This window comes from Centropristis striata, chromosome 16, assembly GCF_030273125.1.
Source record: "Centropristis striata isolate RG_2023a ecotype Rhode Island chromosome 16, C.striata_1.0, whole genome shotgun sequence".
Classification (NCBI taxonomy): Eukaryota; Metazoa; Chordata; class Actinopteri; order Perciformes; family Serranidae; genus Centropristis; species Centropristis striata.
This window is the reverse complement of record NC_081532.1, coordinates 30603671-30624505: the sequence shown is the minus strand read 5'-3', so window position 1 is coordinate 30624505 and position 20835 is coordinate 30603671. Positions and strand designations below refer to the sequence as shown.

At 37.6% G+C, this 20835-nt stretch overlaps 4 protein-coding genes across 5 annotated transcripts; 1 reads left to right on the top strand and 3 right to left on the bottom strand.

The window, feature by feature from the left end:
- Positions 1-666: 666 nt before the first annotated feature.
- fosaa (v-fos FBJ murine osteosarcoma viral oncogene homolog Aa) lies at positions 667-3640 on the bottom strand. The gene is made up of 4 exons (XM_059353393.1): positions 3389-3640; positions 2504-2731; positions 2068-2175; positions 667-1963 (listed from the first exon to the last, which is right to left on the bottom strand). The coding sequence occupies exons 1-4, from the start codon at positions 3524-3526 to the stop codon at positions 1295-1297; spliced, it is 1143 nt and encodes a 380-aa protein (XP_059209376.1). The 5' UTR covers positions 3527-3640; the 3' UTR covers positions 667-1294.
- Positions 3641-4387: 747 nt separating this feature from the next.
- Positions 4388-6506, top strand: LOC131988286 (transmembrane emp24 domain-containing protein 10-like). The gene is made up of 5 exons (XM_059353394.1): positions 4388-4672; positions 5177-5297; positions 5472-5545; positions 5653-5770; positions 6027-6506. Exons 1-5 carry the CDS (start codon positions 4403-4405, stop codon positions 6146-6148), a joined length of 705 nt encoding a protein of 234 aa, XP_059209377.1. The 5' UTR covers positions 4388-4402; the 3' UTR covers positions 6149-6506.
- Positions 6507-6608: 102 nt separating this feature from the next.
- Positions 6609-15855, bottom strand: mlh3 (mutL homolog 3 (E. coli)). 2 transcript variants are annotated; one of them, XM_059353390.1, is made up of 12 exons: positions 12983-15855; positions 12305-12406; positions 12100-12179; positions 9991-10095; positions 9811-9895; positions 9219-9287; positions 9024-9132; positions 7430-7589; positions 7301-7324; positions 7127-7205; positions 6871-7022; positions 6609-6779 (listed from the first exon to the last, which is right to left on the bottom strand). In XM_059353390.1, exons 1-12 carry the CDS (start codon positions 15543-15545, stop codon positions 6708-6710), a joined length of 3600 nt encoding a protein of 1199 aa, XP_059209373.1. In that variant the 5' UTR covers positions 15546-15855; the 3' UTR covers positions 6609-6707. The 2 variants fall into 2 exon arrangements, with proteins under 2 accessions (XP_059209373.1, XP_059209374.1); XM_059353391.1 differs by lacking the exon at positions 12305-12406.
- Positions 15856-17341: 1486 nt separating this feature from the next.
- Positions 17342-20727, bottom strand: acyp1 (acylphosphatase 1, erythrocyte (common) type). Its single transcript, XM_059353412.1, has 3 exons — positions 20600-20727; positions 20317-20404; positions 17342-18052 (listed from the first exon to the last, which is right to left on the bottom strand). Exons 1-3 carry the CDS (start codon positions 20665-20667, stop codon positions 17837-17839), a joined length of 372 nt encoding a protein of 123 aa, XP_059209395.1. The 5' UTR covers positions 20668-20727; the 3' UTR covers positions 17342-17836.
- Positions 20728-20835: the final 108 nt, after the last annotated feature.

Genomic DNA, 20835 nt, shown 5'->3' with positions numbered 1-20835 from the left:
ACAGAATGTGGCTCAGATGGAGGCCTGCACTGGAAATACAGTGCAACATCTCATCTACAGTCAGGATAACGCGAAAATATCTAATCATTTCTACAAGGTTTTTATCAAATACTGAGGTCACTTTAAAGGAATAAAGTGATTCCATCATCTCTGCCGTGCACACTATATGTATACTCTACATTTCTTTAGGGAATTACTACCTTATAATTTAGGTTTTTTAGATTTTTTTTTAGAATTTAGAAAATATAATTTAACATCCAAGCTGATATTTTTTTTAATCTTGGTTAAAAAATAAGGGAAGTTTAATCCATCCTTTTGAGGAAAAAAAAAAATTGAATGAGATAATTATCTAAAAAAGTTTTAACTGAAAAAAAGTACTCGTTTTTCTGAATGAAAAATATTTTTTTTAATCTTGGTTAACAAATAAGGGAAGTTTAATCCATCCTTTTGAGAAAAAAAAATATTGAATGAGATAATTATCTAAAAAAAGTTTTAACTGAAAAAAAGTGCTCGTTTTTCTGAATGAATGAGACACACAAAAAACAATTTCTGAATCCATGAGATCATTTTCATTAATCCATACATTTTTCCTCAAGTGAATGCATTATTATACTGGCATAAAACTAGATTTCCTGGACAGATATTATAAAAACACCAGCACCAAAGTCCACTCTGAATGTAGATTTATTGTAATTATTCAGCAGCATAGATAAGAAATAAATTCTCATTTTCACTCCTTTTTTTAATTTAACAAAAAAGTCAAAATCTGTAAGGTAAAAAAATAAATCATAAGTTACATCTTGATAAGATATATAGTATATAGCACTGGATGTTTTCATGGAAAACTTTCAATGAGGTCAAACCACAGTTGATGACATTGAGGTATGCAGGTACTTAACATGGATGAATATGTAAATACAACATTTACAGCAATCAATATACTATTGACACCAAAACACAAAACCATACTGATACATTAAATTCCACATTACATCTTAGATCTAGTAACAGATCAGATATATATAAGCTTTTGAAAATTATTTGGAATTTCTCAGCATGCGTTTTTTATAATCAAAACTTCAGTCCCTCCTGTGAAAGTAAAAGCCATGCTTTTCGCTACATCACTCTGTTGTATCTGGAGAAAGTGTATATGTTTGCTTAGTCACACACACAAGACATTTCATGAATGTATTCCTTGAAGTGTTACAGCATACTGTGGCATATGTTGTTCATATCATTTCAAAGTCAGGAACCTGCAAACAGAAAAACAACACAGATCACTTCCCTCTGTACATTATAAGGCGAGAAGAGTGGGAGAGTTGAGGAGATCGACGGACTCAGCTTTGCCCCCTCCCCCTTTATGACTGTCCAGTTCCTCTGTGAGAGAGTCCAGCTCGGGACAAGCGAATGTGAACACGGACAGGTAGCTGCTGCAGGTGGGGGTGGAGGTCACCACAGGAGTGCTGAGAGGCTCCAGGTCGCTGGACACAGACTTGTACAGGGTCTCCCAGTCCGAGACCCCGAGAGAGCTGCTCAGATCTATGTCTGGCACAGATCGAGCCGTCTCCATGGGGGTTTTCTCCTCCAAACTTGGTAACATATTTTCCAGTAGCCCTTCCTTAATGTCCAAAGAGGGCTCAAGATCGCAGATGTTGATATCAGCACTGGCACACAGCAAGATATTGGAGTTCCCGGAGATGGCTGTGGACGGGTCACTGGGGATGTCCATGTCCTGGAGCGAAGGAGCTTCCTGGGTGCCATCCTCTGGAAGTCTGTCCTCATCTGGACTGGGCGGTAGCTCAGGGGACCCCGTGGGCTCCTGGAAAATACACTCCATCTCCTCTGACATCTGGCACACCGGTTGATGTGTGGCAAGGATGAATTCGAGCCGTTCCTTCTCTTTGATGAGGTTGGCGATCTCCGTCTCCAGGGCTGCTTTTTCCTCCTCCAGCTTGTCTGTCTCCTTCAGATAGATCGACATCCAGAATCATCCACAGTGAAAACACACACACACACAAACAGTGGGCTGCAAGTGACAGCTGAGTAAATGCATCAGTGTTTACTTACAGTTTGCAGTGTATCCGTGAGTTCCCTCCGTCTGTTGCGACACTTTGCTGCAGCCATTTTATTCCTCTCCCTCCTTACCCTCTTCTTCTCTTCCTCCTCTGGAGACAGCTGGGACGTAAAAGAAATAATTCAGTTATTACCTTGAAGAATCCAGCCATTTCATCCTCTAATCCGCTACATCCGTTGCCAATTCATCCTCTGAAGAATGGCAAAAGCATGTTTCGCTGCAATGCGTCTAAAAATAGACCATTGTTGCAGACTTGCTGTGACCTGAATATAAATTGACTGCCTAAGGAAGGCACACAGCCAGCACACGGCACCAGAGGAGCATGCACAATAGCACTGTTGCACACAAGGAATTCAGATTGGCATATGTAAATTTACACTATTGACTATTCTGTCCAATAGCAGGTAGACTTCATCTGAGCTAACCTACCTGCTCTGTTTTCCCCTTTCTGACAGCATTTTTGCCCTTATTCCCGCCCACTTTGGGTGTTGCCTGGTGAGAGCTTTGTGCTTCATTGGCTTGCTGGCTACCCAGAGACGGGGAGACAGATGTAATAATCGTAGGCTGGACCATCCACTGGAAATCTGGGGTAGAGGAAATTGCAGTGACTGTTGGAACAAATGGTGTGTCTTCAACGCTCATGTCATGGTCGAGCTCCTGGAAAAAAAGGAAATTATAGACAATGAGCACTGGAATAGAGATTATTTTAAAATATACAAAAATAAAATAAATCTATTTCCATGCTGTTAGTTGTTTCAAGTGGATCTTATTGTGAGGACAGTCATCAATGACACCTCAAAATCATATGTTTTGTCTGAAACAGAGGGTAGCCTGCATGTGTTATATTTTCTTGAAATATACCCCACCAGAAATAGCCTTCTTCAGATCAATATTTGACTTTATCATTGTTTCTGACGTCAACACTGACGCAGAGTTGCTGTGGAGTCTCCTGAATGGATTTATTTTTCTCAATGAACCGCTGCATCGACACGCTCACATTTGGTCCCAGGACGTCGGAATCATAACAAATCCGAATAACGGGGTTGTTTATCCATATTTCCACCTGCACCGACATCTAGCCACAGTTAAATATAAAAACGTATCAAAAATGATGTTAAAAATAACAAAAAAAATAAGCCCACCCAGTTAATTAAAATCTTATCAATCAGGTCCACCTCCCCCTCCCCCCACAGCGAAGATAAAAATGCATTCAGCCTGTGGATGATTTTTTTTTTTAAAGATGTTTGATCTTGTTGAAAACGCAGCGCCTCCAGGGCTGCATGTTGAATGTATGATCAACAAAGCCATTCATACCTTTGCATTGCTCTCTGAGGAGGAAGCTGGAGAGCTCGCCTCTTCTGGCGTCTTCTGGACCAGTGTCCCGACAGGAGACTCTGTCCGGCAGGTGGGAGAGACTGAATCCATGTCAGGCGTCAGGTTGTTATGATACATCACGAGGGAAGGGAAAAAAAGCACAAGTCCTGATCAATGACAAATATGACTCTGGCCTTGCGCTGGGCAGAGCGGCTCGGGTCTTTTCTCCAGGTATATACCTGGTAACTGGACGACTAGAGTGCAAGCCCCTCCTTTTATGCTCTGCTAGAATTTTATGAATGAACCAAGACTGTACCATCCGCGGAGGGGGAGGGGGCAGACTGACAGCCACAAAGGCCTTCATTTCGGGGCAAAAGAGCATTATTTTGACATATATCCTCTTGTGTACCTCGTCCATAAACTATATGTATCAATATTTATTAGATTTGGTCATATCTTCGTCATTTCACAAAAGCTAAATAGAAGTTTTCACTCCCATTCACAAATATCGGCTTCATATGAATGCAATGTGGGGTGAGAAACGTGAGCCTATTTATAAATACACATATGTAACCATTTCCTGTGCGATGAAAACTTGATGTTCTGGTGCATTCGTTTAATCAAGGGTAAAAGACAGACGAGGTTAGGAGACAGAAATGTCTAGAAACATACACTGATTTTGTCTAAAAATGTAAAAGATAATGTAAGTGCACCGCGACGTATTTTGCAAGACTATTTAAAAAATATAGTTAATGTGTCGGCTGTAATTTAATTGTTTTCTTAGTTGACAAATACATTTATTTCATCTCTCCATTGAAACATTTCCCATATGGCCTATATATATTTTAATCACACCCATCTGACAGAGCATGCAGCACTTTGGGGCTGCCTTTTTTCAAAGATAAGAATCGAGAGCTGCTAGCAGACATAATGAAATGATGCTGAATTGTTTACTTGGGGAGGAGGAGGTGGTGAAGTGAGGTCGGACATGTGGGGGCGGTGAAGTCACGTGACATGACCCGGAACTGGAGGGAGGAGGAGGCGGGGTCTGCGTATGACAGCAGCAGCATCACAGTCCTGTCATCATCACAGTCAGGGATGAGCAGCATGTCTAGACGTTGTGTTCTCCTGCTGATACCTGTCCTACTGGACCCGGTGCTTTCTATCACATTCCACCTACCGGTCAACTCTCAGAAATGTCTGCAGGGAAACATCCGCAAACATTTGCTGGTCTCAGGCTCATACCAAGTCAGCGAGCATCCACACATTACGACTGATCTGAAGGTACGTGAACGTGTCGCTAATCAGGTGTAACATATGGCAAACTTGTTGTTTTGACTCGGCGTTTCCTTGATTTAAACAAAGACTTATTTGTATTTTCATATAAAAAACGCAAGATTTAAAATACTAGTACAATAAAAAATGAAATCCATGAAAAAAATGATTAGACCACCCTTTTTCTTCAATTTCTTTTTAATTTTAATGCCTCGTACAACTAAAGGTAGATTTGTTTGGACAAATATAATGATAACAACAAAAATAGCTCAAGAGTTTAATTTAGGAGCTGATATCTAGCCATTTTCCAATGGTTTTCTTGATAATGATTTTGGTTATTATCAAGAAAACCATGGAAAATTTGCTATTTTTGTAGTTCATATTAATTTAATTGCAAATAATTGTCAACCGTGTAAATTATCATTTGTTAGAGCTTTGTACAGCTTAAATCTAAAGGCACTACTGAGTTGATAACTGAGAGAACATGCTAAAGTCTTTTAACTGTTTCCTCAGATCACTGATTCTTTTGGTGACACGTTGTACGCCAAGGAAAATGCCACGAAAGGGATATTTGCATTCTCAACAGAAAATCATGACAAGTTTGACATTTGCTTCAACAGCAGATCTCCAATGGGTGAGTCAAGTTTGGAAATATGCAACCTAAAATTATATGCTAGAAGTAAGAAATAAGAGAAGGAATATTCCAACTCAAATGGACAAATACTTTTTCTACAATCTGGGTACCAAATGAGGATAAATCCTTATTTTTTGTCAAATAACACAATGTGCTATTCATGCTCGTCATTAGGCAGTGGAGGGGTCCATGAACTACTGGTCAAAATTGACATGAAGTATGGCATGAAAGGAAACACTTACAAAGAGGTGAGGTCTTATCTCAAATATCATGAGTATTAATCCCATCTGCTACTGATAATTAAATGTATGATAATGCAACATGATAAATACAACTCTTGCAACCTCTTTGTCAGATTGACAGCCTGAACCCCCTCGAGGCACAGCTAAAACACCTTGAGGACCTGTCTCAGTCCATTGCAGATGACTTTACCAACTTGAAGAATCGAGGGAAAGAGATGCGACAAACAAATGGTAAATGAATAGAGCAACTAAAAGAGCGACAGAAAGTTGCAGCTGTACTGCTGTCTATGGGGAAGCTTTTCTTTTTAACCTGCTGCTTGGGGTTTGGCCAGAAGAAGAAGTTTGAGTTTGAACTGAGTTACAGCAGTTTTCTCCTCTGTGTGATTCATCACTTGTTGTGTCTGAGACTGTTCAGTTGACTCAAGTGTTAAAAATAAAAACTATTGACAGTTTTGACACTATTTAACTGCTATTTTCTGTCCTACAGAGTCCACCAACATGCGAGTGCAGCTCTTCAGCTTCATTTCCGTCTGCGGGTTTCTTGCACTGGCCACTTGGCAGATTTTCTATTTGAGACGATACTTCAAGACCAAGAAGTTTATTGAGTGAAAGCATGTGTTTTTTTTAGCACAACCTGAGGGATGCTGGCAGACTGCAAGTCAGGGAACTTTTACATGGTCATGAAAATGTGCCTTGTGCTGTGTTTCTGATAATGCATCCCATTTTGTCAAAGTTTGTTTGAATGGTTCATCTGCAAAAACAGATTTAGTTTATGAATTTTTTTTTTTTTTTTTTTAACTCTCCGTGAATTATTAATCAAACGATTACACATCTCATTTTTTTATTACACAATTGAGGGAATATCAGTAAACCTGGCATTGGGTTATTCATTTAAAAAAATATGTTTTTGCAAATTTATTATGTCTTATTTTTCTATTTCCTCTTATTTTGTACCAAACAAACTGAATGTAACTCATTTTCTGACAATATGTTATTTCTATAAATAGCCAAGTCTTCCAATGAATGTATGGAAAAACAAAAGGTTTCAACAGCAGGACTTTGTGGGGTAATTTGACTGTTTGAGCCATTTAATAAGTTATTTCATATGAGTGACAATTTATTTTGTTGACATAATAAACTACACATTTAAAAAAAATTACACACCCACTTATCTATTTCCATACAGCTCCCACGCTTTATACATTCTTCTCAGCTTTTGGAGGTTTGGTTTCTGTAATTCCTGCAGGGGACAAGAATGCTTAGTCACCACCAAATTGATGTGCTGTAAAATGCTCGGAAAAGTACATTTAGTACAGAGTTCATGCTGGTACCTTTTCGTCTTTGTCCAAATGGAGCGTGTCTACTAAAGGAGCAATGGATGGACGACCGTGGGCGCACTGGAAGGGCAGCTGGCAGGAGGACAGGGACGCCACCAAGCTGTGACATTCATCTCTGCTCAGGCTGTCGTTGAATTTGATGGCACCTGTTTGATGCAGTATCAAGTGATTGAGTGTGAAACGGTCATTTATTGAATCATCGGTACACAAAGAGTAAACTAAAGGATGGAGAGAAGTCATTTAACCTTACCGTGGCATGCTAGGGAGGCTAGCACCTTCAGCACCGTGAGAGGCAGAGTTCCTCTCACTCTACCAGTTGAGCGGAGTAACTAAAACAAAGAATAATAAATAACTTTTATTGAGTATTAAGACACTTTCCCCCCACATTAGGGTTTAGGGACTAGAAAAACATGTCCAAGCTTACCTCAACCTGCTCTCGAAGATACTCCTGATATGTGATGATAGAAAAAAAGAAAAATGATAAGTAGACAGAATTGTAGAAACGAAGACTTGGCTAAATAAGTGATACAATAGACGGTTAAGACAGGTTTACCTCAACAAGAGGCTTGATAATAGATGGTCTCCCCCGTCTGAGCTCATTACTCTCCTTCTCAGTGAAGCACAGTGGTACCTTACCCACAAACACCTGTGGATCTGCTGCCTGCGAGAAGTTTACTTCCAGACCCAAACTCCGCAAATGTGCCTGACAAGACCTGCAAGGGAAAAGGAACACCGCAACACAAAAAAACACTTATATATTTTTATCTTGTTTATTTATTTATCTATTTAAAAAAAAAATATGTATTTACTATTATTATTGTTATTATGTGTATTTAAAGAGTACCTATTGTGACACATTTGTGTGTACTTTGTTTTGGCATGGTGTGGTTTGTGTCAAGTTTTTATTTATATATTTATTATTATCTTTATTATTAATATTTGTGTGTGTGTGTGTGTGTGTGTGTGTGTGTGTGTGTGTGTGTATTGTTTGCTATTTTTAAAATTGACAAAAATATTTTGGAAAAAAAAGGAAAAAGAAACACTGCTCTGCAATGATGCCAATAATGTCTGAGGTATGAATAAAGTAAACAGGTAAGGGGACAACAACGTTGTCAGCTGGATTCAGTAGATATCAGAATTCATATAGTCAAGAAATTAAGAAATTTTAAAGGCTAAAAAAAATCTGTGGTGCAGTTTGCCATAAATCAATGGTCAAAGTTGGTTTTAAGTATTTGGAGGTGAGATTATGGCTTATTCTGATTTAGAAGATGAAAGCTGAAGGAGGACGATAAGCTTTTGAGGTGAGTGTTTGTATCCGTAAGGCCTCATATCATCAAGGAAAGTAGACCAGGACCTCTGAATCACAAACCAGAGCTCAGGGAAATCATTCATCGAGCAGAATTAAGAAGGGAAACAATACAAGGAAGATTGTGGCAGTTAACGAGCCATCACCTCCATGTCCAACTCAGTGCTACTCCTTCCACTGTCTGAAAATGGACAATGTTTTTTAACAGTGCTTCAATTACAAGGAATAAGAGAGTGGGCAAAACAAAACCTCTGTATTTAACTTTAAGAGAGGTTTGGAAGGTGTACAATCTACTATTAGTACAGGCTGCTAAAACATCAGAGTGCTGACGCTACTGAGTGAAGGTATGTGAGCCAAGTGCTACGCAACCGCTCTGACTTAAGACAGAGGTGAAATGAGGCTGCGTCACTGCACCCACCCTTTGTGTCATCTTTATTGCTACCATTCTTCACCTCCTTGCCAAAATCTGCCGCTGAGTATCTTGGTTGTTGCAGAGAGCAGATGGCAACCAGTTTAAGGCTGACTCCAGGGAAATTAAACCAGTCAAGCAATGACAATGCCATCGCAACAAAGTAAAAAGGACGTGTATCCATCACCAAAGCATAAAGGAAGTGGATCTTGAATACTGAAGGCAAATGTCCTGCATCAGACATTGCCCAATAACTTTTCATCAAAAAAATATCCACGAGGTGAAACTCGCAGTATTGGATCAAATTGCTTTCATCTATTTACTGAACACATTTATATTCTCAGTTTCAGCAGTATCTGCCTCAGAGCAAGTGTACTGGTTTTACAGGTATTCCCATTTACCTATTGTACAGTACATAAAAGTAAAACACACCGAAGCAGTCTCAGTTCCTCTTCTGTTACACTGATCTCCAGAGGTGGCACAATGGTTGAGGAACACAGACGTCTCTCCCCTGGTGCATCCGGGTCATCCTCATAGGAGTCTATGACAGGATGTACAATCATGACTGTGGAACTGTGAAACGTTTCATTCTCAATATTAATACTGTGCATTTGTTTCTTTTTTTACCTGCAACTAAATTTTCCAGTCGAACTCTCTCGTGTGCAGCATGCTGATCCACCAGCACCAGAAGGTTTCCTAGGTTTAAAAAAAAAAAATAGAGTGCATGAGATGCTAATGAAACGATAAATAAAAATAGTAAAGTTCCATTTAATTTACTAGTATTATCATTTGAGTTGATGTTGCTCTTGTCATCAATGTTATCACCCCATGATAAGGTTCTGTTTGCAGAAGAAAACATGGATGAAGGAAGGTTTACATGGGGCAGATAAACTCACTATTATTAAGGCTGTTATTATGATTTTCGAATTATCATTATTATCTTTTTTTTTTTTTTTTTCTGATTTTCAAGTTGCCTATCAATTTAGGTATAAGTATGTCTTTGTAAGAGTATTGTGATAGAGTTTAAATGCTTTTGCAAGGATGTGATTTTGATTTTATTTATATTATTATTTTTATTCTTTAAAACCATTTCTTTCTTTTTATGTTTTGATGAAAAGACTTGACATGTTTACAAGATGTAGAGCAACATGTATGTGCTGTTTTGTTTTTCTTCAAATAAAAAGTTTAATAACAAAAATAGTAAAGTTCCTGTCTGTACCTTCAGTTTCAGCGAGTGCTGCAGGCTCTTCGTCTCTTGTGTTGATAAGACATGCAAGAAACTTCTTATCTACTTGATGGATGACCTATAAGATAATTAAATTGCAATTATGTCACAACAAGGTTAAATGGCCGAAGCATCTCGTCAGATCATTAAAAAGAAAAAAGAAAAGGAATTTGCCTTCATTGAGTGAATCATGGCCTTAGAAAACCGGTATGGAAACAGGATGTTGTGGATCTTGACAGCCAGCCCGTCAGCTTGCCCACTTGATATGTCCACAGCAACCTGTTGGTACAGCAGAGTTCATGATGCATCATTCAAACAGCATTAAAATTCAACTGAAGTTAGGATAGGTATTAAAGGGATCATTCAGATTTTTTGAAGTGGGGTTGTATCAGGCAAGGTTATTATAGTTAGCGGAAACTAACGATATAACAAAAACTAGAGCTGATGAAACATTTTCCTTGTCTGATATAAAAATAAAAACGAGTTTCAAAAAAACCCCAAATATAATAAATAAAATAAATAACTAACTAACTGAAACTGTATTGCGTGGTTACAAAACTAAATAAAACTTATTAAAATGATATTGAAAATGTCCTTTGTTTTCATCTGTCTACTTTTTTTCATACATAAGCCTTTTCGGTTGATATGAAATCTAAAAAATTGACCTAATAGCTGCTGGTTAGTGAACATGCAGGAACACATTGGTAAATATGTTTATTGAGACTGTGACATCTACACGATTATGTCAGTCGATTGCCTTTAAGAGGTTCAGCACTTCACTTGAACCAAAATTCGAAACACCCGGAGCTGCGAGAGTTAAAAACCTATTGGGGCTAATAAAAACTAATAGAAACTAAACTAAAACTAAGCATTTTCAAAAAAAAAAAAAAAAAACTAATAAAAACTAGCAAACTCACTCTAAAAACGAATTAAACCTAACTGCATTTGAAAACAAAAAAAATCACAACGAAATTAAAACTAAAACTAATGAAAAATCCCAAACTATTATAACCTTGGTATCAGGTACTTATCCATTCGTAAAAGAGACCTGTGGTACTTGCCCAGATGGTAAACAATGTACTGCTGTGGATGGGGGCAGCAGCAAAACCTATTTTCACCAGCTAAAAAACTGGTCATCTCAAAATAGTTTAAGTGTATACTATGGGTACAATATTTGTACCACTGATGGGGAACTGAAGCCCTTATAGCTATCTATGCTCTCCTTAAAGCCACCTGTTACTGTATTGAGAGACTTTGATGAATCCAAACTAACCCTTTAAAACAACAAAGACACACAATAACACAAACAAACCAACCGATCGAGGCAGCTGATGACCAGCAATAACTCCTGTGTCCTACAAAGTAAAATGCCAAAGGAGTAGGGGTGTGCCATATCGTATCGTTCACGATAATATCGGTATATTTTTTTTATGGTTAAAAAAAATGCATATCATGATATTGGCAATGATTCTACTTCTTGATGTAGTGGTTAAAGTTGTTTTAATCACAAAAAGCTACTTACTCCCTGTTGCTAAACACATGCAGCTTTCAAAATAAGAGCACAGTATGTTAAGAGAATCCACCACAGAATTTACAAGAAGACTGTAAAAATAAGATGCCTTAAATAAAACATACAAGAACCTTTATTCTCCTTTACAAAATTTCATTAAAATATGCCCCCAGAACCTCTAAATGGTTATTTTTATTATTTGCTCATACTCAAGAGTAAAAAATTTTGTATTTGGCAACTGTTGAGATTTGCACTTCAAACTACATTTTAGATTTTTAATTATTTATACAGATTAAAAAAAAATCATATTTTCTATATCTTTTAAAGTATTTCCTAATATCGTCAAGAATATCGTTATCACAAAAATAGCCTGCAGTATCGTGATATTCTTTTAGGGCCATATCGCCCACCCCTACAAAGGAGTCTGGTGGCTTTTAAGAGAGCATATATATCGGCTTTTGTGCCCTATCAGAAAGGGCAGTCTGACAGCAGGCTAAAGCAGTGAAAATATTCTAAATATAATAAAGTGAAATAGATGTTTTTAGAAGCAGGTACTTCCTCAGCTTCTTCGCTGGTATTACGTTCTGCTTCTCCAAACTAGGGGCTGTGCCGACCGCGAAATAGGATATGTAATGACGTGCCTTTGGATAAATATCACATACAAGCCTGCTTACAAAATCTGACCTATCCTTTAAGACACTAAACTTTGGAACGGTAGAACGGGTAGCAAAAAATTGAAATCCTTGCAAAGTACACACACAAGTTATCCTTACCATAGGAGGTCGAACAAATACAGGATTATTCCATTTTGAGTACAACGACGTAAGTGAGTTGGAGCTTTCACCATTGGCATCTGTTAAGACGGACAAGATTATAAGTGAACAAACACATGCCATTATTGTTTTTGTATATTGTGTGGGTGTCTGTGTGTATGTGTAAGCATCCTACAGTCTACAATCTGATCTGTCTGTAGGTTACCTCTGTCATCAAGCCCTGAACTAATCACCCTTTCTGTCCTGGATTTAGGTAGGAAGGGCAACACTAGATCCACCTGAAAAGGGTAACATCTGTATTCCATACCTACAGTTTAAAAATCAAGAACAGCTGTGACAGTGAAGGTATTCGGTAACACTTTACAATCACCATCATTTATAAACGGTAAACAGATAGTTTATTAATGTTTAATCATCATTTATAAACTGTTTATAGACCATTTAGAATGGTAAATACATAATTTATTAATGTTTAACTAACTTAATCATGTATAAATGGCAAATAGATGTATATTTATTTATAAACATGTCTATTAATGTACGTTTATAGTTACTTTACCATTAACAAACAATTCAATTATAATTAATTGTTTATAAATAGTTTTAGTTGCACCCATTTTAATATTTTTAACTCCATATTAAGTATGTTAATGATTTTGAAATGATTCATATACCTTTAATAAATTGGTTGAAAACATTTAACGATTAAATATGTAAAGCACTTTTAAATGGTTAATAATTGGTTTATAAACCATCTATAAACATTATTTAGTTGGTTATTGTAAAGTGTTACCAGGTATTCTTTGTTAAAGTCGAGTGCTACTTCCAGTTACTGCCATGATGTCATAACCTGCTGATTAGCACAGAAAAGCTACCAACTCACCCATTTCAGAGATGACACTAACAGCCATGTTGGTGACATCTGACGTACAACGCACTTGTGTTTCTTCCGGAGGATGGTTGTCATAGCGGCTGAGCCCAGTCACTTTGTTGACGTAAACCGTCTTTCCAACAGATGGATCATAGTGATGAAGCCAGTCACCTGATGTCATAGCCTCTTGCTTCTCAGTCAGCAGAGGATCTGTACTGCCACCCGGGACTGGCTCAGGATTCAGTGCAGCGTCACACTGATTCTCATTGTTATTACTGTCTTGGGTGCCATCATTTCCACTACTGATACAGGTTTTCCCCTCTGAGGTAGTCCTGGACCGCTGTGGTAATACTTTTGAATTGTCCGTCCTGTGTTGTTTCAAATGGCAGAGTTTAGCTGCCAAAGATGTTTTACCTCTGTTCTGTCCTGACGCTGGTTTTAACTGGGTGAAACCTGAGAGGGCTGGTCGGCTTTGGGGCCTGCTCTGTGTCTTTTCTTTTTCTGTTTCATCTTGCTGATCTTTTTGGCAAAACAAATTCTTGGAATTTAAAGCAAAGCTGTCTGCTTGATGAAGTCTTGTATTCTTTTCTTGAGGTAGTTTCAGTCCATCAAATTTACCATATACTCTTCTGAACTTCTCAAGGGATCCAGACTCCTTACATAAAGACACCTTTTGACAAGTTCTGGGAATCTTCGAGGGAATGAAAGGAGTGAGGCCTTTCCATGGTTTTTGACCAGTTATGTCATAGCCTGCGTCCAGTGAGATTTTGCGTTTAGATGCAAAGGATCTCTCTTCACATTTCTGTGCTGAAATTTGCTGCCCAGATGCAGACTTGTTGATTTGGGACATGTCTTGAGACAGCAGATTTTCATGAATGTACGGATCAGAAAGACTGATCTTTCTGGTAGTCACTAAAGTATCTTCATGTCTGCCTGGACCCTGGTAGTCAGGTAATATTTGCTCAATATTGTTTAAATCAGGCTTACTTTGTTGAGTGATGTGGTCTAGTGAAACCATGTTGCTTGTTGATGGGGTACCGTTTGATGTCTCTTTTTCATTTTCTCTTAAGAGCTCCATATTTTCACTTTCTAGTTGTCTGATTGAACTTAGCATACATGACATTTTAGAGATGTCCCCAGCTTCACTTAAAGGTGGCTCCTCTTCTTCAGTAATGCTATAGTCAGATGTATGTTGTGCAGTATCACACAGTGGCTCATAGATACATTCTTTGTTTCTGCTTCCTTCACTTTTGTTCGTTTCCAACTCATTTACAGTTTTCTTCTCCATCTCTTCTTTGCACTCCATCACTCCGTTATCCTCACATACACAGTCATCTTTGCGCTTACGATGAACAGAGGCAGATGCCAGTTTAATTCCAATACTGCAATCCTGTGTGGAAGCACTGATAGTTGCTTGGCCACCATTGCCCGTGGTATGCTCCTCTTGGTCTGTATTGTGAGTGCCAAACAGTTCAGGAGGTACACAGTCCAAGTCATCTTGAGAAAGTTCAGCCACCAGGTTCTCCCTGCTGAGGAAAGCTTTCACTGTGTCTTCTATACACAGCAAAATACCATCCCAGTCTTTGAACTCTATAAGAGTTTTTGCAGGCTCCAGACATATGTCATATTCTGAGTAAGAGCATTTGATATTGATGATGTATACTCCATGCAGCTCTTGGCTTCGTTTGTGCTTTGGACTCCTAATGGCAGACTGCCCATCTGGACTGTCGTTTTTCTGATTTGAACTTCTAAGTTTGCGTAGGAGAAAGTTCAGGAGCTTGTGTATGCGTGTTTTCAACAGCAGTCTGTCATTTACAAACAGGAACTGTAAGCTGTTGTTGTAGTGGCCTTCTCTGCCAATGTAACCAATGACTTCAAACTGTTTGTGCGTGTAGCTGATTTCTCCAAGTTTCTGTGCACGCCCGAGGCTGTGTATCTGAACAAACCTGTGGTAAGTGTTTCTAGCTTTAGGAAGCTGCACCATCATGGCTCCTGTGCAGTCATTCTTCAGGGTGAAAGACACAGAGGGGTGCATCAGAGAGATAGCCTCCAGTCTGTGTCTGATCCTCTCACCCTCCAGGACAGCATCCATCCTCTTCCTCCGGACTGGCATGTTGTGGAGGAAGTTACAAATGATAACAGTTGTGCCTGCAGATGGTCGAGCAGTCTCCGCTTCAAACACATCCATGCTCTTGCCATCCTTGAAGATTTTGACGTGGGTTTTCACTGATGATCTGGTCCGGGATGATATTTCAACAAGCTTGGCGAGAGAAACTACACTTGCCAGGGCTTCTCCTCTGAAACCATACCACCGTAGGTTGTCCAGGTCTTCGATGGAGCCGCATTTGCTCGTGTGGTATCTGTTTCCCGCGCTCTCCATGTCCTCAGCGTTGATCCCAGCACCGTTGTCGATCACTTGAACCTTGAACGCCTCCATGTCCATCCTGACTCCCACACAGGTCGCCTCGGCATCGATGCTGTTGAGGATCAGCTCCTCCACACACTGCTGCAGCGACGGGATGGCGACCCCCGAGCGAAGTTTCCCCTGGACCTCTTTAGGCAAACACTTAATCATGGTGGTCGTTAAATTCACTTCTTTCACCTGTCCTCAACATATTCCGCTGGTTTAAACTTGTCCGTTGCTAGGTAACGGCCGTTAACATTAACGTTAGGTTAACAGTTGCTACTTCCATGGGGTCCAGCGACAACATTTTGGCCTTCACACATTAAAAAAGTCGTGTTACACCACTGAAATATCAAACTGTTGCTAAAAATGATCCTTAGCTGCTGTTTACAGTCAACGTGCACCAACAAGAGTTACCGTTAACAGCTAACGGTTGAAGCGAGTAGCGCCATCTTCTGGTGTGAAGGACCGACCGTTACACTTTAACCATAGACTTTAACACATGGGTCTCAAACTCGCGGCCCGTGGGCCAATTGCGGCCCTCGTGACGTTATTTTGTGGCCCCCACCTTGATATGAAAGTTTAATGTGAGTTTTATATGAATGGCACTTTACCGTGTTGTGTGGAAGGTCCCTTTCAATACTTTTTTTTTGGTAATTTTGTGCCTTTTTAAAAAAAATAATTTAGTGTCTTTTTTAATAATTTTGTGTCTTTTTTGGTAAATTTCTGTCTTTTTTTAAAGTAATTTTGTGTCTTTTTTGTAATTTTGTGTAATTCTTTGGTCATTTTGTGTCTTTTAAATAAATGTGTGTCTTTTTTTGATAACTCTGTGTATTTTTTTGGTAATTTTGTTTCTTTTTTAAATAATTACGTTTTTTTCTGTCATTTTGTGTCTTTTTTTGGGCATTTTGTGTCCTTTTTTGATTATTTTGTCTCATTTTTAATAATTGTCTGACTTTGTTGGTAATTCTGTGTATTTTTTTTGGTCATTTTGCCTTTTTTTGTCATTTTGTCTTTTAAGTAATTTAGTGTTTTTCAGTCATTTTGTCTTTTAAGTAATTTAGTGTTTTTCAGTCATTTTGTGTCTTTTTTGTAATTATGTGTCTTTTTTGGTCATTTTGTGTCTTTTTTTAGTAATTTTGAGAGTTTTTTTTATTTTTATCATTTTGATACTGCCTCCAGCGGCCCCAGGTAATTTGAGTTTGAAACCCGTCGTCTTTTTCTTTTGTTCGTTGCAAAGTTGCATCCAGCCTTTAATGTGCGTACCGCCACCTACTGGCCGGAGTGTGTTTATTGAGTCACATGCATCTGACACATGGGCGTACAGGCTGAGATTATTATCGTCCTAGTATTTTCAAGTTAATGTTCGGTGGTACAAAAATGTTATAAACACAAGTTAATTGTTGGCTAATGATATTTCTCAGAAATTCTCAAAAAAGGTGGTCTTCTCCATTATTAATCCCTCCAGACTCCCTTTATGGCCCACGTTTTGTCTTTTTGTGTTGCTCTTTCTTTACTACATATAAGTCAATATATATAAATCCATCACTTTTACAGATACAGATTTTAATTTTGTATTCCAGTGGGGGAATGTAATTTTGAGGTACTTGTGCTTTACTTGAGTATTTCCATTTTATGTAACTTTATACTTCTACTCCATTACATTTTGAGGCCAATATTGTCCATTATACTCCACTACATTACACTACATACAGAAAGTCTCCTTAATTTCACATTAATATGATGTGCATTTTTTATTTTTGCATGTAATTCACTGTAATTTAACACTGAAAACCACAAAGCAATTGAATACTGAAAAGAAAAATCTATAATGTCCCATTATATTAATTTACAGATTTCATCTTCCATTTTATGACATTTGCACTTAATGTAGAAGAAAACAAGAAAAGCCTTGTAAAATAATACAGTAAATGTCTGGAAAATAACTTTTTTTACAGTGTATATATCAGAGTATATATTGCCAGTGTTTCTCCAAAGCCACCCGCAGAGTTCAGTCCTTTTCAAGGGAGAGAAGCAACATACTGAGGAGCATTTCATCATCAGCTTTAGTCGTTCTTCAGGCTCCACTCTGACTCTGGAGCTCATGAAGACGGCTCCGACAGATTTCAAGGTCACATCATTGCCCGTTTGCTCAGCAGGATGTCTGCTGGACTGTGGTTTGTTTGCAAATGTCACAATCTGTTAACAGTCTCTGTTAAATTACGTGGTCAAATCATAAATTATTCCCTTATTGCTAATCCTACAATAAAATTCCAACAATGTTAAGAGGGCTGAAAAGAATTTTCTATTTATTTCATGTCATTCTATATATTGTGATATGTAACATAAACACATCTTTTCAAGTCAATGCTCAAGCTGCCTTTCAACCAATACAAAATAAAACTAAATAAATAAAACATCTGCTTACGAGTTAATATTACAGGCACAACATATGGGTGATTTCATTTCACTATGTTAAAAGATGAGTGTTCTAGGCTATCGACTACTTTCTCGTTCTTGAACTCGGCCTTTGTTATGTTTGACTGGGGGCTCCCGGTGGATTTCAGCCATTCTTGCATTTCTTTCACCCTGCTGCTTGGACCTTGGAGTTGCCCCTGAACAGTTCCTGCCCGTGTGTTTTGGACCCATCCAACCAGGCCAAGCTTCCTCCCTTCTGCCTGTCAAATGAAACACAAGATTATAAAATAGCAGAAGTAGAAAGAGAACGTGGCTGTGATGGTGTACTAGGAAAGCAATATGAGTTAAATATAAATAAATAAATAACAAACAGTTACACTACTGGTCAAAAGTTTTAGAACACACCAACTTTTCCAGAATTTAATTGAAAATTATGCAGTTTAATGTCTCAGTGTATTCTGAAATTAATACGCATTTGCAACATTTAAAATTCTTTATTGAGCATGATAGTGTTTTGAAAGTAAAAAAAAGATTCAAAATCACATTTATGTTGGACTAAAGGACTAAAAAAAGACACAAAATGACAAAAAAAGATACAAAATGACCACAAAAGACACAAAATGACTAAAAAAAAAAGACACAAAATGACCAAAAAAAGACACAAAATGACTTACAAAGACATGAAAAGAATTCAAAAATGGACAAAATAGCCCAAGACTCCATGAGTTAAGTTGTTAACCCATTTCTTGTTCTCTGAAAAATACCTACTTGTATAATTCTGAAATGTACATTATTTTTTCAGTTTTGGTTAAGCTTACCTTTTTTATTTACCTCTGGCAGTTCACCACTTACCTTTGTACCCTTTCAAGCTGTTCATTTGACTTGAAGTGCTTGAATTTCAATAAAAAACTGGAAAAATTGGGGTGTTCTAAAACTTTTGACCGGTAGTGTAAGTGACTGATCTATACATTATGCATGAAACAAAGACTGCTTATCAGTTTCCAGCTAATACGAAATTAAGTATTATGTGTGTTAAAGCTCCATTTACCAGCTTTTCAGGAGCTTTTAACTGCATCTTGTGGCCTTTTCAGTTCTAATCATCATCATTTAGGATGAACTGAGTTACCACCAAGACCGTGAGATGAAAGCTCCAAAAAAAGTTTATGTGTCAACTTTCAGTTAAGACTGTCTTGTCACACTAAGACTTAAAAAGGATTGCTTAGGGGTTACATAATCAGTTTACATAAAATAAACTACTGTAATCAGTCCAGATCACATTTTGAAAAAATTTAGATTACAGTTACATTATGAAGGATCACATTTTGGATTATGACGCTGAAATATGACAATTTCAAAATGATTAAACTTTTTTATGTTAACTAATGCTATTAACGCTCAAAAAGCATGTTGTTTGTGCCGGTGCTGTTTTCGTAAGTGTAATTTGATTGGACCAACTGTAAAATGTATTTTATTTGCATGGTAAACGTTTTCAGATGTTCAAAGATTTTTTTTCTTGCAACTCAATTTTTTTGTGACTACATCCATTTTTTAAGTGTCAAATGTAGTATTTCAAATGTAATTAATAGCATTCAGATTACAATAGATTTACTTGTAATCTGGATTACAAATAATCTAAATTACATGCAGTGGTCGAAGGTAACCAAGTACATTTACTCAAGTACTGTACTTAAGTAAATTTTGAGGGACTTGTATTTTACTTAAGTATTTTCATTTGTATGTAGCTTCATATTTCTACTTCACCACATTTTAGGGGTAAATATTGTACTTTTTACCCCACTATATTAAGCCGCCATCTTTAATGACTTTTTAGGTCGAGATTTAACAAGAAAAAATACAATAAATGTAAAATGATTACGCATGTTTATAAATTAAACCAAATAAACTATTTGCCCTAACTGGACAATACTACAATGATGCTAAAATAAGTGTATCAATAATAATAAGAATAATAATAATAATAATAATACAATAACATTTTTGTAACATATAAAACAATCTGAGTGGGTCCATTCTGCATAACTAACTACTTTTCTTTTGATACTAAGACTAATTACATATTGATGCTGAAACATTTTACTTTTACTTAAGTAAGTTTTGAATGCAGGACTACAGGACTGTACTTAAGAAAAAGTAATAATATCACACTGCAGAATTACTATTGGACTTGTTCCACTGCTGCATCTAGTAGAACAGTTTAACAATATCACTTTTCAATCACTTGCAATATCTGACCTTTAAAAAATGTGCTGTTAATGACGAAAAAATGGGTGAAAATGATTAATCAAGTTTTGAATGCAGGATTTTTACTTGCAGTGGAGTCACTTCAGTGTGGTATTAGTAATCTTACTTAAGTAAAGGATCTGAATACTTCTTCCACCACTGATAATATGTAATTTAGATTACGTTACAAATGGAAAAAAATCAGTACATGACTACATTTTAAGATAGTCTGACCCAACCCTGTGTGTACTGTAGGCTAACTTGATTTCACTGTCAAACTCACTTGGGTGTATTTCCGAAAAAATACACCTTGCACTCTGCCAAAAACCTCATAATCCACAGAAATGAGCTCTTCGTTAGACATAGCTGACCTAGGAAAGGAGAAATAAGACAATTGTTGTGTCACTGTCTAAGTTATGGACCAGTCGTACTACGTTACAGCTACCACACGCTATGCTAACTCAGTGTCAGTTCAAACAACTTGCAACCTGGGTAATTAACATGTTTAGCGTCCTACTCATACTGAATATAATACATGTTAGCCGGCTGTCTGTCATTTAATTCACCTGAATACTGTCAGCAGCAGCCAAATGACTAACCAGCTCCCGAGGAAGGATCTCGATTTTTCAAACATACGGGACTCTACTTCGTTCAGGAAGTGACGTCAAGTTAACTGGACCAATCAGAAAACAGTCAGGATATTTGGTTCCTAGGCAACGAATGTAAACATTAGGGAATAGAGTGTTATTAAGGCTTTATCTGTACGTCAGATAATTTAACATAACAACGTTAGCTAAACTCC